This window comes from Eptesicus fuscus, chromosome 5 (assembly GCF_027574615.1).
Source record: "Eptesicus fuscus isolate TK198812 chromosome 5, DD_ASM_mEF_20220401, whole genome shotgun sequence".
NCBI classification, from domain to species: Eukaryota; Metazoa; Chordata; class Mammalia; order Chiroptera; family Vespertilionidae; genus Eptesicus; species Eptesicus fuscus.
In genome coordinates, this window is record NC_072477.1 from 72,934,271 (window position 1) to 72,946,851 (window position 12,581).

At 39.8% G+C, this 12,581-nt stretch overlaps 1 protein-coding gene across 1 annotated transcript in view; it reads left to right on the forward strand.

Moving 5' to 3' along the window:
• RYR3 (ryanodine receptor 3) overlaps positions 1-12,581 on the forward strand; it is a 393,437-nt gene that overhangs the window by 113,118 nt on the left and 267,738 nt on the right. Inside the window, exons 13-14 of the mRNA XM_054715636.1 lie at positions 1,630-1,803; positions 5,499-5,620. Of these exons, the coding sequence (XP_054571611.1) occupies positions 1,630-1,803; positions 5,499-5,620 (296 nt within the window). The remainder of the gene's footprint in view (positions 1-1,629; positions 1,804-5,498; positions 5,621-12,581) is intronic.

Consider the following 12,581-nt stretch of genomic DNA (forward strand, 5'->3'; position numbering starts at 1 on the left):
TTCTGAAGTGTTAACATTGCTCAAAATGATCCTGTAAATATGTGAAAAATAACTAATTTTACTTTTATGAAGGTTTGAAGGAAAAGAAATAAGGGCTGAAATGAAAAATATGTTAGAAAGGGAGTATGGGAGGGAAGAGATCATCCAAAGAATTTATATGCATAAATGCATAACCCTGAACACAGACAATAGTAGTGTGAAGGCCTGGGGAGGGGACAGGAGCAAGGAGGAGGGAGGTCAATTGGGGGGGAAAGGGGACATCTGTAATACTTTAAACAATAAAGATAAATTTTAAATATAAATATATATATATATTAGAAGAAATTACTCAGATATATATTCTTTCAATGTATGTTTATTAAGTAATTGATAGATGCTGGATTCTCTGGACTAGCCCTTGATTCTTTTATAGCCTTCCAAATGGAAAGTGTCATCTAAACAAGCACATTTACAATTAGAGTTGCTAATTGCTCAGTAGAGGAATGAGACTGTGTTGGGGACATACAGAAAGAGAGAATAACTCTGCCTTTACAGAGAAGGTGGCATCTGAGCAGGGTACTGAAGGGTGAGCTGGACTTCCTGGTTTAAATCTTGGTCCTTTGACTACTTATTGAGTGACCTTGGGCAAAGTATTTACCTTTATTTTCTCCTCTGTAAAAATGGTATAATATTTGTAGCTACAACAGAGGCTGCTATGAAGAGTTAATATATGTAAAGAATTTGGAACACTGCCTTGCTCATGGTAAGAGCTCAATACATATGTTACTCTTGTTCTATCATAAGAATGAGAATGGAGTTGTCGCAAGCAGAGAGAACAGCACACAACATTTTTTTTTTCTGTAGAAAAAAACCCCAAATACTTCCTAAGCTCATGGCTTTTGCAAATAAGTAATTTAATACAGAAATAGAAATAGAGCCACACAGGCCCTGATTGATGAAGAGGGGACAGAGTTACCATACATGGGTCTACTTGCAGACTCATTCTGTGACAGGCACCTCAGGTTGTCACCAAGGGGATCCCTGATGCACGCTAACTCCTATTTTCATAAGTTTAGTGAAACAGTGTCAATGGAAGAATGAAACCATGACCCCAGCACACAACTGAGAAAGCCATAAGTGACGAGCATGACAGTTGTGCCCAGTAGCCCCACATGCTCGAGAAGTCTGCTTTCTCTTCTGACTTCTATAAATGATATTTTTAAAGTCCCTGAAGCATTTATATAAGATAGCCATTAAAATTATGGAAGATACAGAACTTTATGAAAGGGAGTTAATTGACTGGTAAAGAGTTAATTATCAAGATAAGTCAGGACTATAAAAGTAGAAAATATAATGGAGAATTATATAAAATCAGAACCAAAGGGAGACCAACCAGCCATCTCCTTTTCCCATGGACTGAAATTAAATAATCACTAAAGTAGCCAAAACTTGAAACCATTGATTTTACAATTAACAGCAGATAAGGGAAGCAGGCGCTGCTGAAATCCTGGCTTGGCCAGAAGCATCATGATGATTTTGGTAATCAGTTTTCTGGCTTACAAATTCAGCATGGGTGATTTGTTTTCTGTGTTGTGTTTCTGTTTAATTAGACATGCCTGCGTTTGTTTCTTTTCATTTTCTGTGAAATAGGAAATCAAGGAGAAATTAGATTCCACTCACAAAAGAGATATAGAAGGCATGGGAGTTCCAGAAATCAAGTATGGAGATTCTGTCTGCTTTGTCCAGCACGTAGCCAGTGGTCTGTGGGTGACCTACAAAGCACAAGATGCCAAGACATCCCGCCTTGGACCCCTGAAAAGAAAGGTGAGGAGTCAGAAAGGCTGTCCAGAATTGTTTTTACACTGAGGTGGAAGCTACGGGGCAAGAGAAGTGATTGTGAGAATTAGGTGAACATGATGTATGTTTAGTTGCTGTTCTGTGACTGATTATACAGGCTAATTTCATACTTTGACCTCATATTCAGTGCAAAAAGAAAAAAAGAAAGTTAAACAGCAGGCACATATGTGAGGAGCAGTAGAACTTGTTCAATGGACTCTATAACCTGCACCAAATGGCTTTTGGTGGTACAGTGTTTGGGGATTAACCACCTCATTGCTCCCTCCATTTAAGTGGATCATTGAGTTATTGTGCAGTTTTTGTAATATAGAGACTAAATATAATCTCTACAGAGAAAAAGCAAATGCATGATAATAATAAGCCCACAGGAACCAATATGCAGAGAGGTGAGATATTGTGGGATGATGCTGTCTCCACAGAGAATGTATCCTGATCTGAGAGTTCCATCATGCCTGTTATCATGGGAAACTGGCTTGGACACACACAGCATCTTCTTTTTACCAGGAAGTCAATTGCCATAAGAGAGTTTCTTTTGATGGGAACCAGAAAATAAATGCCAACGGCATGATGCTATTTTTTTTTCTTGGAAAACCCTCACAAAACATGGAATTGGTTAGTCAAAAGGAGTCCTAGATGAGGTTCTAGTTGGTATTATTAGTTCAGGTGTCCCAACCCAATGTAGAGATAATGAAAAGTTTAGTTTCCCAGAATGTTGATGATGATAAGAGGTTGAGAGCAAACCATAAGGTAATAGCTTACTTTTGCGTAAAATAAAACATACCAGGAAAATATACAGAAAAGATAAAATAAAATGATGAAGAGGAGATAGAAAAGAGACTAAATAAGAGGCCATACAATAGCTTATATGAGCCCAGCCCTTCCTCTGCAAACAATTATAAAGGCTGGATAAAACACAACCAAAATTAAGTGAACCATTTGAATGTTTCAACTACCAGAGCACCCAGGACATGAGCACTAAAGATCCCAAATAGACTGTAAGTGCATTAAGGTGAGCCCCACCTTTGTCACCACTTCACCTGGTGTATTTGCTGAGTTGCAGCACCAAAGAATGGGGTGTGTGCTAGCATCATTGGGATGGAGAGACAGGTTAGGGACCAGGTCAGCCAAGGTTTCTGTGACTTGAGGGGCCAAGATTGCAGAATGGAGGGAACTGTAGAAACGTGAACCTGAAATTCTACCTGCAATTTCCTCTGGGATCTTGAGCTGCCCGTGGATGGGCTGTGAAGCTAAGACAGCAGACAGACAGTGGCAGCTGCGAGGGAGAAGAGCAAAGCAGCGATGTGGACAGTGTGGCAGTACTAGGGAGACAGAGGTTGGGGTTCAGGGTCCCTCAAGTTGGAATGACCCTTGAAAATACCATTTACATTTCAATTAAATCCCCAAAAGGGCTCTATTCTGGGAACAAGGACTATACCCTAGAAATAAGGGCAGATTTAAAGTAAATGCCAAAAATCCATCATCTACCCTACCAACCTAACAGAAAACTAAATCCTCTACAGAGTATGATAATATCACCTAGAGCCTCCACAAGTTTTCATACCTACTAAGAAAATAGTGACATTTAGAGAGAGTGGACCACGTGGATCTTAGCTGTAACTCTGCCTGGGAGGGGACATACTCAAAGGACCCTGTCAGCTAGGAGAGGTCCCAGCTTGTGGTGTGGAATTACTGTGCCTGACCCTGCCTTTCTCTCCCAGAACCATAGTCCCTAGGTCCACTCAGCTGCTGAAATGTGCAGGTGAATTTGGCAGGTGATTTTTGAAACTCTTTCTAAATGGTGTTGTAATGCTCAGCCCTTGACATTTGGTGAGGAATAGGTGAAGTTTCCCTCTAAAAATACAAAAGATGTCGATCGCTGTGTTCAGCATTTTGTGACACAAACAAAACAGGAACCTAGGGAAACCAATGGAGAACAGACACGGTGAAAAACCTCATGAATGGTAACTTACCTTAAAGGAAATAGCCTCTCTCCCATTCATATCTCAGGCTTGTGCTCTCTGCTATTGGGCTATGGAATTCCCCCAAGGGGAAAAAAAAAGACCTTAGGAACTGGGCTGCAGAGATCCATGGGGACATAACAATATGCTAACCGCTGCATCTCCCCATTTCTCATTACTTTCCTATTTGGCTGGTCAGCTGGAATGTGTTATGTGAGCAAGTAAAACCTAAGGATTTGGGTCTGTAGGGACCAGAAAGCTGGGAATGAGGCCAGAGTAAACCTAGTGGCAATGCTTTGTCAAATCCAAATGCAGCACTGTTAACCAGTTGCTGGGAAGTTCTGGCAAATTAATGTTTTGAAATGGTGACTCCAAAGGGCATCCTTTACTGATGCTGGAGCTATCACATGTAGATGGGATGCAATGTATTTTTACGAAAAGAGAACATGAACTCTTGCAAGCCAGTATTCTACTTCCTGTGTGAATTCATTCTATCAGGACATATTTTCAGAAGAAAAAACATAAGAGACTTTCACATGGGAAGGAAAATAAGCTGTTTCTTTGTGCTAAGAATGAGAAAGACCAAAAATCCTTATTCTAAAGGTATTTTCTAAAGCCATATGAGTGTTTTTTATTTGACATATAGACTGACTAATCTTCCCACTCCAAATCACCCAAGACCTACAAATGGTCTCCCTTCACTTATTCATTTCAAGAGGAAACTATGCCAGGAATTTGAATCTTGAATCAAGATTTGATCCTCATTGTAACTAGAGTCCAACCATCCCAGTTAATACCTGCACTTACTTGACCCCTTTAGGGAAGAAAAAAAAAAACTACTGACCTCCATACCAAAAGCTGCTAGCCATACCCAAAAATTGTCATGATGTCATTAGTGATCAATAAGTATGCTTAGCTTCCAGATAACCAATCTGAGATCAGTAACATACTCCCCCTTATAACAAACATTCATTGAGTACCTCATATTCTAGGAAACATACTAAATGATTTACATGCAAATCATCTAATCTTCCAAACACCCCTTTAAGATAAGTCCATTTGTGGATGGTAGAGTTGAAGCAGAAAATGGTTAAGGAATTTGCCTAAGGTCGCACAGCTAGGAATTGAGTAGCAGGACTAGAACTCAGGTTGCTGATACCAGAGTCTATGCTTTCGGATCTCTCAAGCCTCCCTAAGAAGCAGATACCACCTTGAGCTACTTCCCCAGTTAGACAGTGAGCCAACCCTACCAGCCTCTCTCTCCTTCAGGAGAGAAATGCAAGCCTGATCCCAGCAGAGGGATTTTCTTTAATGTGTCTTTCTTCTCTCTCAATTTATCTCTGAAGGATAAGTCTCTAAAAAATGACTTTTTAATGGCCAAGAGTAAGGTTTTGTGTTCACTTTAAGAGAAATATATAAAGTATTTTTTATCCTTTCCAATTTACCGTCTAGGCCCAAGGAATTTATTATAATTCATACCACAGTGACACATAAAATTTTATTTTCATCAAAGAATCATGCCTCAAGGACAATTCTTGTCAGTACTAGGGCAAAATAACTTTGTTAATGTCCCATTTTCAAAATGGACCTGAGGGAACTTGGTTGGGGAGAAAGAGGACAGGGGTGAAGGGAAACGCTGCAAGAAATGTTGGCTGCCCAGCTGTGGAGTGTGTGTAACCGGACCCAGTGTACTTTGCTCTGCAGGTCATCCTCCACCAGGAAGGCCACATGGATGACGGATTAACACTACAGAGATGCCAGCGCGAGGAGTCCCAGGCTGCTCGGATCATCAGGAACACAACAGCCTTATTCAGCCAGTTTGTAAGGTATGTGCATTCCTTCCCTTTCTATCTCAGTTTCTACTCTATGACCTTCCAATCACACCTGCCCACTTCCCTTTAATACTGTCAGTGTTTTTAGGAACTAATTAAACACTAGCAAAGAGGTTTACCAAAGAGAGCTTGGGATTGAAAACATATTCCCTATGCAGGTGACCTCCTACTAGCCTCTCTCTTTGCCCAACAAGTGTCCAAGCCCCATTGGTGATTCAGGTTGTCATGAATAGCCAAGGTCTTCTCATGGAAATTAAGTGAAAGAGCTGAAGTGCTCTAAGTGCCTTTTGTATTAGAGTGTTAAGAGGAGAGGAGGGAAAAGACATAGATCCACTCCCTGCTGCTATTTAGAAAGGCTTTCTACATCATTCAGAATCATTGCTATGGTTTACATTCAAGTAAATTTGTATTGGAAGCCTTGAGTTACCCAACTATGACTGGGACTTAAATGGGAGAGGTAACTGAACTGCCTGCTTGGATTATAATCCCCCAGCCTCAACAATGCTGCCAAAACAGGGCTCTGTGGATTGTGTTCACCAACTATCACGAGACACGCACTCTATCGTAAACAGTGTTCCAAGCCACCCTTCTTTTGTAGGCAAATATCTCTAAAGCCAAGAGGATTTAGATTTTACATGTGAATTTGCATAAAATGAGGGGGGTGGGAATTATACCTTTACTTTTCTTCCTGTTGAAACAATGTGATCCAGGGGATGTGTGCTAGGATGTAAGCTAAGCTGCTGCTACAGTTCAGGATAAACTTTCATTTCCCTTTAAGGTAATATTATAGGGTAGGTGGGTGTTTTAAGGAAAGTGGTCTGCATACTGGGGCTCAAGTTCCTTCTGGCTTGCTGCTTTGAAGTTTCCTACAGACTTTTGTCCCTGGACCAGCACAGCAGCATCACCTGGGAACTTGTTAAAAATACAAGTTCTCAGGTTTCACCCCAGACTTACTAAATGAAACACCTGGGAGTGGTACCCCAGAAAATATTTTTTAATAGTCTCTCCAGTTGATACTGGTGCATGCTGAGGTTTACAAATCACTGCCTCAGAGTAGAGGTCTTAACCTTGGCCACATATTGTATTCATCTGCGGAGATTTTAACTCTCTGATTCTCAGGTGGTACTTCAAACCAATTGTATCAATCTCTGGGCTCAGATCCAAACACCAGAGTTTTGTTTTGTTTTGTAGATTTTTTTAAAATGTATTTTTCAGTTATAGTTGACAATATTGTGTTAGTTTCAGGTGTATAACATAGTGATTAGATATTTATATACCTTATTTATATACTTGATAAGACTAGTAACTATCTGACATAGTTATCACAATATTATTGACTATATTCCTTGTGCTGTACTTGAGATCTCTGTGACTATTTTTTAAAATATATTGATTTCATAGAGGAAGGGAGAGAGAGAGAAAAAAAAAACCATCAATGATGAGAGAGAATCATTGATTGGTTGCTCCCTGCATGGCCCCTACTGGGGATTGAGCCTTCAATGCAGGCATATGCCCTTGACTGGAATTGAACCCGGGACACTTCAGTCTGTAGGCCTATGCTCTGTCCACTGAGCCAAACCAGCCAGGGCTGTGACTATTTTTTATGACTGGCATTTTATACTTTTTAATCCCTTTCACCTTTTTCACCCAACCCCTTCCCATCTGGTGACCATCAGTTTTTTTCATCTGTTTCAGTTTTATTTATTCATTTCCTTTTTAGCTTCCACATATAAGTGAAATCATATGGTATTTGTCTTTCTCTATTATAGTTAGCATAATATCCTCTATGCCTTCCATGTTGTCACAAATGGCAAGAATTCGTTTTTTTATGGCTAAGTAATATTTCATTGTGTATATGTACCACTTTTTCTCTAGCCATTCATCTATCAATGGACTATTAGGTTATTTCCATCTCTTGACTATCTATATATATAAAAGTCAGCGACCAGAATGACCAGAAGAACTAGAATGACTGGACGTTATGACGCACACTGCTGCCAGCCAACCAGCCCAATAGGGGGCAGGACCAGCCAGCCAACCTGCAGCCCCTTCCTCAGGCCCTCAATCAGCCCCCCCACCTCAATCGGGAGTAGGAGCTGCTGGCCAAACTCCCATGGCCCCCACCCCCGCCGGCCAGGTCCCAATCGGCCTGATCAGGGTGGGCTGGCCAGACCCCACCCATGCACAAATTCGTGCACCAGGCCTCTAGTTGTAAATAATACTGCAATGAATATAATAGTGCTATATCTTTTTGAATTAACAAACATCAGCTTTTAATTAAATTACCCCATGTGATTCTAATATTCAGCCACAGTTGATAACCACTGGCATGGTATGTTTTCTTCATCTACATCATGGGTGGGAAAACTTTTTTCTGCCAAGGGCCATTTGGATATTTATACCATAATTCACTTACTATAAATTTATGTTACTATGAAAAAAAGCTCCTAGGTTTATTGAATTTTGAGTCCCACCTTCAGTTGCCTTGGCAGAGCTAGAACACATGATTTTGCAGGTCTTATATAGCCCACAGGCCAGACTTTCCCCAACCCTGATTTACATGATCAAAAGTCACTTATCAGCACCATGTTTGAAGTCTCTCCTGTAAAATGGGGTGGAAAGAGAAAGTGGATGGCAAGATATTTCTTGCTTAAAAGATATGACCCTAAAGTAGATCACTTTATTTTTAAGTTTGTTGGCTAATACTTAGTCACATGGCCACACTTAGCGGCAGGGAGGCTGGGAAATATAATCTCTGGTTGGTGACTATGTACCCAGCAACTCAGAGGCCATTACTAAATCAGAGAAAGGAAAGTAGACAATGAATGTATTCCTGCCACAGGGTAGAACTAAGGCTGGCAAGTCAACCATCCTTTGTCTGTTTTTGGCTCTGTCACTGGTTTCCTGTGATCCCTGAGCAAAATGTTTCCTCCTTTCTCTGCTGAATTACATCTAAGCATGTTCCCCTTCTTCAAAGAAATGGTATAAGAATGAATGTTTTGGTACATGCAAAAAAGATAGCTACACACAAACATGAGTTTTTCATGTAGTCTACGCTATTACCAGAACTGTCTCTTTAGAAGTAGGCAGTTTTATTTATCTGGCCCCTAATTCTCTCAACCCCTGTCCCTATAGCTTTCTTAAAAGTTAGTGGCCCCTACCTCACACATGTACCAAAAATAATAATTCAAAATGGATCAAAGACCTAATTATAAGACCTAACACTATAAAACCTGGAAAAGAAAAAATAGGCTTAAATTTTCATAATCTTGGCTTAGGCAGTGGTTTCTTCAATATGATACAAAAAACAAAAGCAACAAAAAAAAAAAAAATAAATTGGAGTTTATCAAAATTAAAAACTTTTTTGCTGTGAAGGGCACCATCAAGAAAGTGAAAAAAACCCACATAATGGGACAGAATATTTGTAAATCATATATCTGATAAGGGACTTGTATCTAGATTAAAGGACTCTCACAACTCAACATTAAAAAGACAAATGGACCAATTTAAAAATGAGCAAAGGATGTGAATAGCCACTTCTCCAAAGAATATATACAAATGGACAATAAGCATATGAAAAGATGTTCAACAACATTAGCCATCAGGAAAATGCAAATCAACACTACAGAGAGTTAACAACACTTGATTCCCAGTAGAATGGCTCTAATCAGAAAGACTGTTAATAAGAAGTATGGGACAGGATGTAGAGAAATCAGAACCTTAATATACTGATGATGGGAATGTAAAATGTCACAGCCACTTTGGATTGTCTCAAAAGATTAAACATAGAGTTACTCTAAGGCCCAGCAATTTCACTCAGCAATTTCCCATATGTCCATGCAAAAACTTGTACACAAATGTTCAAATCGGCATCATTCGTAATGGCCAAAAAGTAGAAACAACCCAAGCATTCAACTGATGAATGGATAAATAAAATGTGCTATATCCTTACAATGGAATATGATTTGTCCGTAAGAAGGAATAGAGTATAATAGACACTACAACATGAATGAACCTTGAAAACAGTATGCTAAGTGAAAGAAGCCAGTCACAGATGACCACATATAACATGATTCCATTTATATAAATGTTCAGGACAGAAAAATCTATAGAGATAGAAAGTAGATTTGTGATTGTCTAGGGGTAGTCATTGCAGACAAGGGGCATGACTACTAATGGGATTGGGATGGGGAGAGCTGATGAAAAAGTTCTAAAATCGATTGAGGTAATGATTACACAACTCTGTAAATTTACTAAAAACCACTAACCCTTTGAATTATACCCTTTTGATGGTATGATATGTGAATTATATTTCAATAAAGCTGTTATTTTAAAAAAGTAAGTGGGAGTTAAATGCCTGACAATGAGAAAAATATTTTTAAACTGCTTTATTTGGCTATAATGTATTACGTATCATAAAATTTATTATTTTGACTATACAAAGCAGTGAATCTTAATAAATGTATGGAACTGTACAACCATCACTACAATTTTAAACATTTGCTTCACCCCAAAACAATTCCTTATGTCCATTGCAGTTTATACCAGTTGCCATCCTCAGCTTTAGGCAACCAGTGGTCTATTTTCTGTCTCACTTGATACATTAAATTGGTAAATTAAATCATACAATATATGGTCTTTTGAATTGGACCTTTTTACTTAGCATTACATTCTAGGGTTCAACCCTGTTCTGTTATAACTTATAATGGTGTTCTGTTTCTTTATATAGCTGAAGAGTATTCTTCTTGTATGTGTACCAGATAGAGCTATAGATATAGAGGTACAGCTATAATAATAAAAGTGTAATATGCTAATTAGACCAGATGATCTTCTGGACAAAGCTGGGGCTGCAAGGGAAGCCTGGGTCCCGGGTGCCTGCTGACAGCCAGAGGAAGCTCAGGTCCTGAGTGCCAGAGGGAAGCTGGTGCCTGCAGCCAGGGGAAGGAAGGCCTACTCTTGCGTGAATTTCATGCATCGGGCCTCTAGTATACACCTAAATGTATAATTGTTTATATATGTATGATTGTGTGTATATATACAGAAGATACATATCCTATATAATAAAAGCCTAATATGCTAAGTATCCAATCGACCAGTCGGCCGTTGAACCAATCAAAGCATAATACGCTAATGATATGCTAAGACTGCTCAACCTCTCAGTATGATGTGCACTGACCACGAGGGGGCAAACAGTCAACCAGTCAACCAGTTGCTATCACATGCACTGACCACCAGGGGGCAGACAGTCGACCAGTCACTATGACATGCTTTGACACCAGTGGGTAGACACTCTGACTAGTAGGTTAGCTTGCTGTTGGGGTCCAGCTGATTGGGACTGAGCAAGATGGGCCAGACATGCCCTGGAGCCTTCCCGTGGTCCCTTCCCAGCTGGACAACCTCCGCGTCTCTCTCTGGCCCAGATCATGCCCTGGTGGGGTCCCTCAGCCTGACCTGTGGGATCGGGTTGAAACTCACTCTCCAACATCCCCCGAGGGGTCCCGGATTGCAAGAAGGCGCAGGCCAGGCTCAGGGAGCCACTGGTGCATGAATTTGTGCACCAGGCCTCTAGTATGTATATATTTATACATATATGCATATATATGTAGTTATTTATAGAGACAGAGGCTGACATACTTCACATTCTGTTTAATTCATCAATTGAGGAACAATTGGGGTGTTTCTATTTTTTGGTTATTATCAGTAATGCTTCAATGGATCTTAGTGTAAAAGTTTTTTGATATATGTTTTCATTTCTCTTGGGTAAATACCTATAACTGGAATTGCTAAATTTGTGTTTAACTTTTTAATACTTTTGTGGTGAAATATACGTAACAAAAGTTACCATTTTAACCATTTTTAGTATACAATTTAGTGGCATTAAGTGCATTCAAATTATTGTACAACCATCACCATTATCCATCTCCAGAATTTTTACATCATCTCAAATGAAATTCCATAACAATTACTCCCCTTCCTCCCCTCCTTCCAGCCCCTGGTAACCACCATTCTACTTTCTATTTCTATGAATTTTACCATTCTAAGTACCTCATATAAGTGGAGTCATACAATATTTGTCTTCTTTGGTCTGACTTATTTACTTAACAAAAATGTCTTCAGGTTCATATCGTAGCGTGTATCAGAATTTCATTACTTTTTAAGGTTGAATATTATTATATTACTAGAGGCCCAGTGCATGAAATTCATGCATGGATAGGGTGCAGTGGTCAGGGCTGGCGATCCCTGGCCAGCAATCAGGGCCGATCTGTGGGGCAATGGGCAGGGTGATCAGGGTCCCTGCTTGCACCCACCTTAGCTGGCCTGCTACTGCCTGCTTGCCAGCCCCTCCCCCAGCCCCCACTGCTGGCTGGGGCCTGCAGGCTGGGGGAAGCTCCTGCATTGAGTATCTGCCTCCTGGTGGTCAGTGTGCATCATAGCGACTGGTCGTTCGGCCGGTGGTTCCACCATTCGGTCGATTTGCATATTAGGGTTTTATATAGATAGATATATAAACACTACATTTTCTTTAGTCTTTCATCTATCAGTGGACATTGGGGATGTTTAGTTTTAAGAAACTGAAAATTTAGTTTTCCAAAGCAGATACACCATTTTACATTCCATTCAGCAATCTATGAAATTCCATTTTCTCTGCATCCTTGCCTGAAGTTGTTATTGTCTGACTTTTTGATAGTAGTCATTCTAATGGATATAAAGTGGTATGTCATTGTGGTTTTAATTTGCATTCCCAAAATGACTAATGATTTTGAAAATCTTTTGATGTGCTCATCAGCCATTCATATATCTTCTCTAGTAAAATGCCATCGAGTCTTTTGCCTTTTTTTTTAGTTGGGTTGGTTGTCCTCACATTGAGGTTTGAGAGTTTTTTGTATCTTCTGGTTGTTTTTTATAGACTTATGATTTTCAAATATTTCCCCATAGTTTGTGGCTTTTCTCCTCA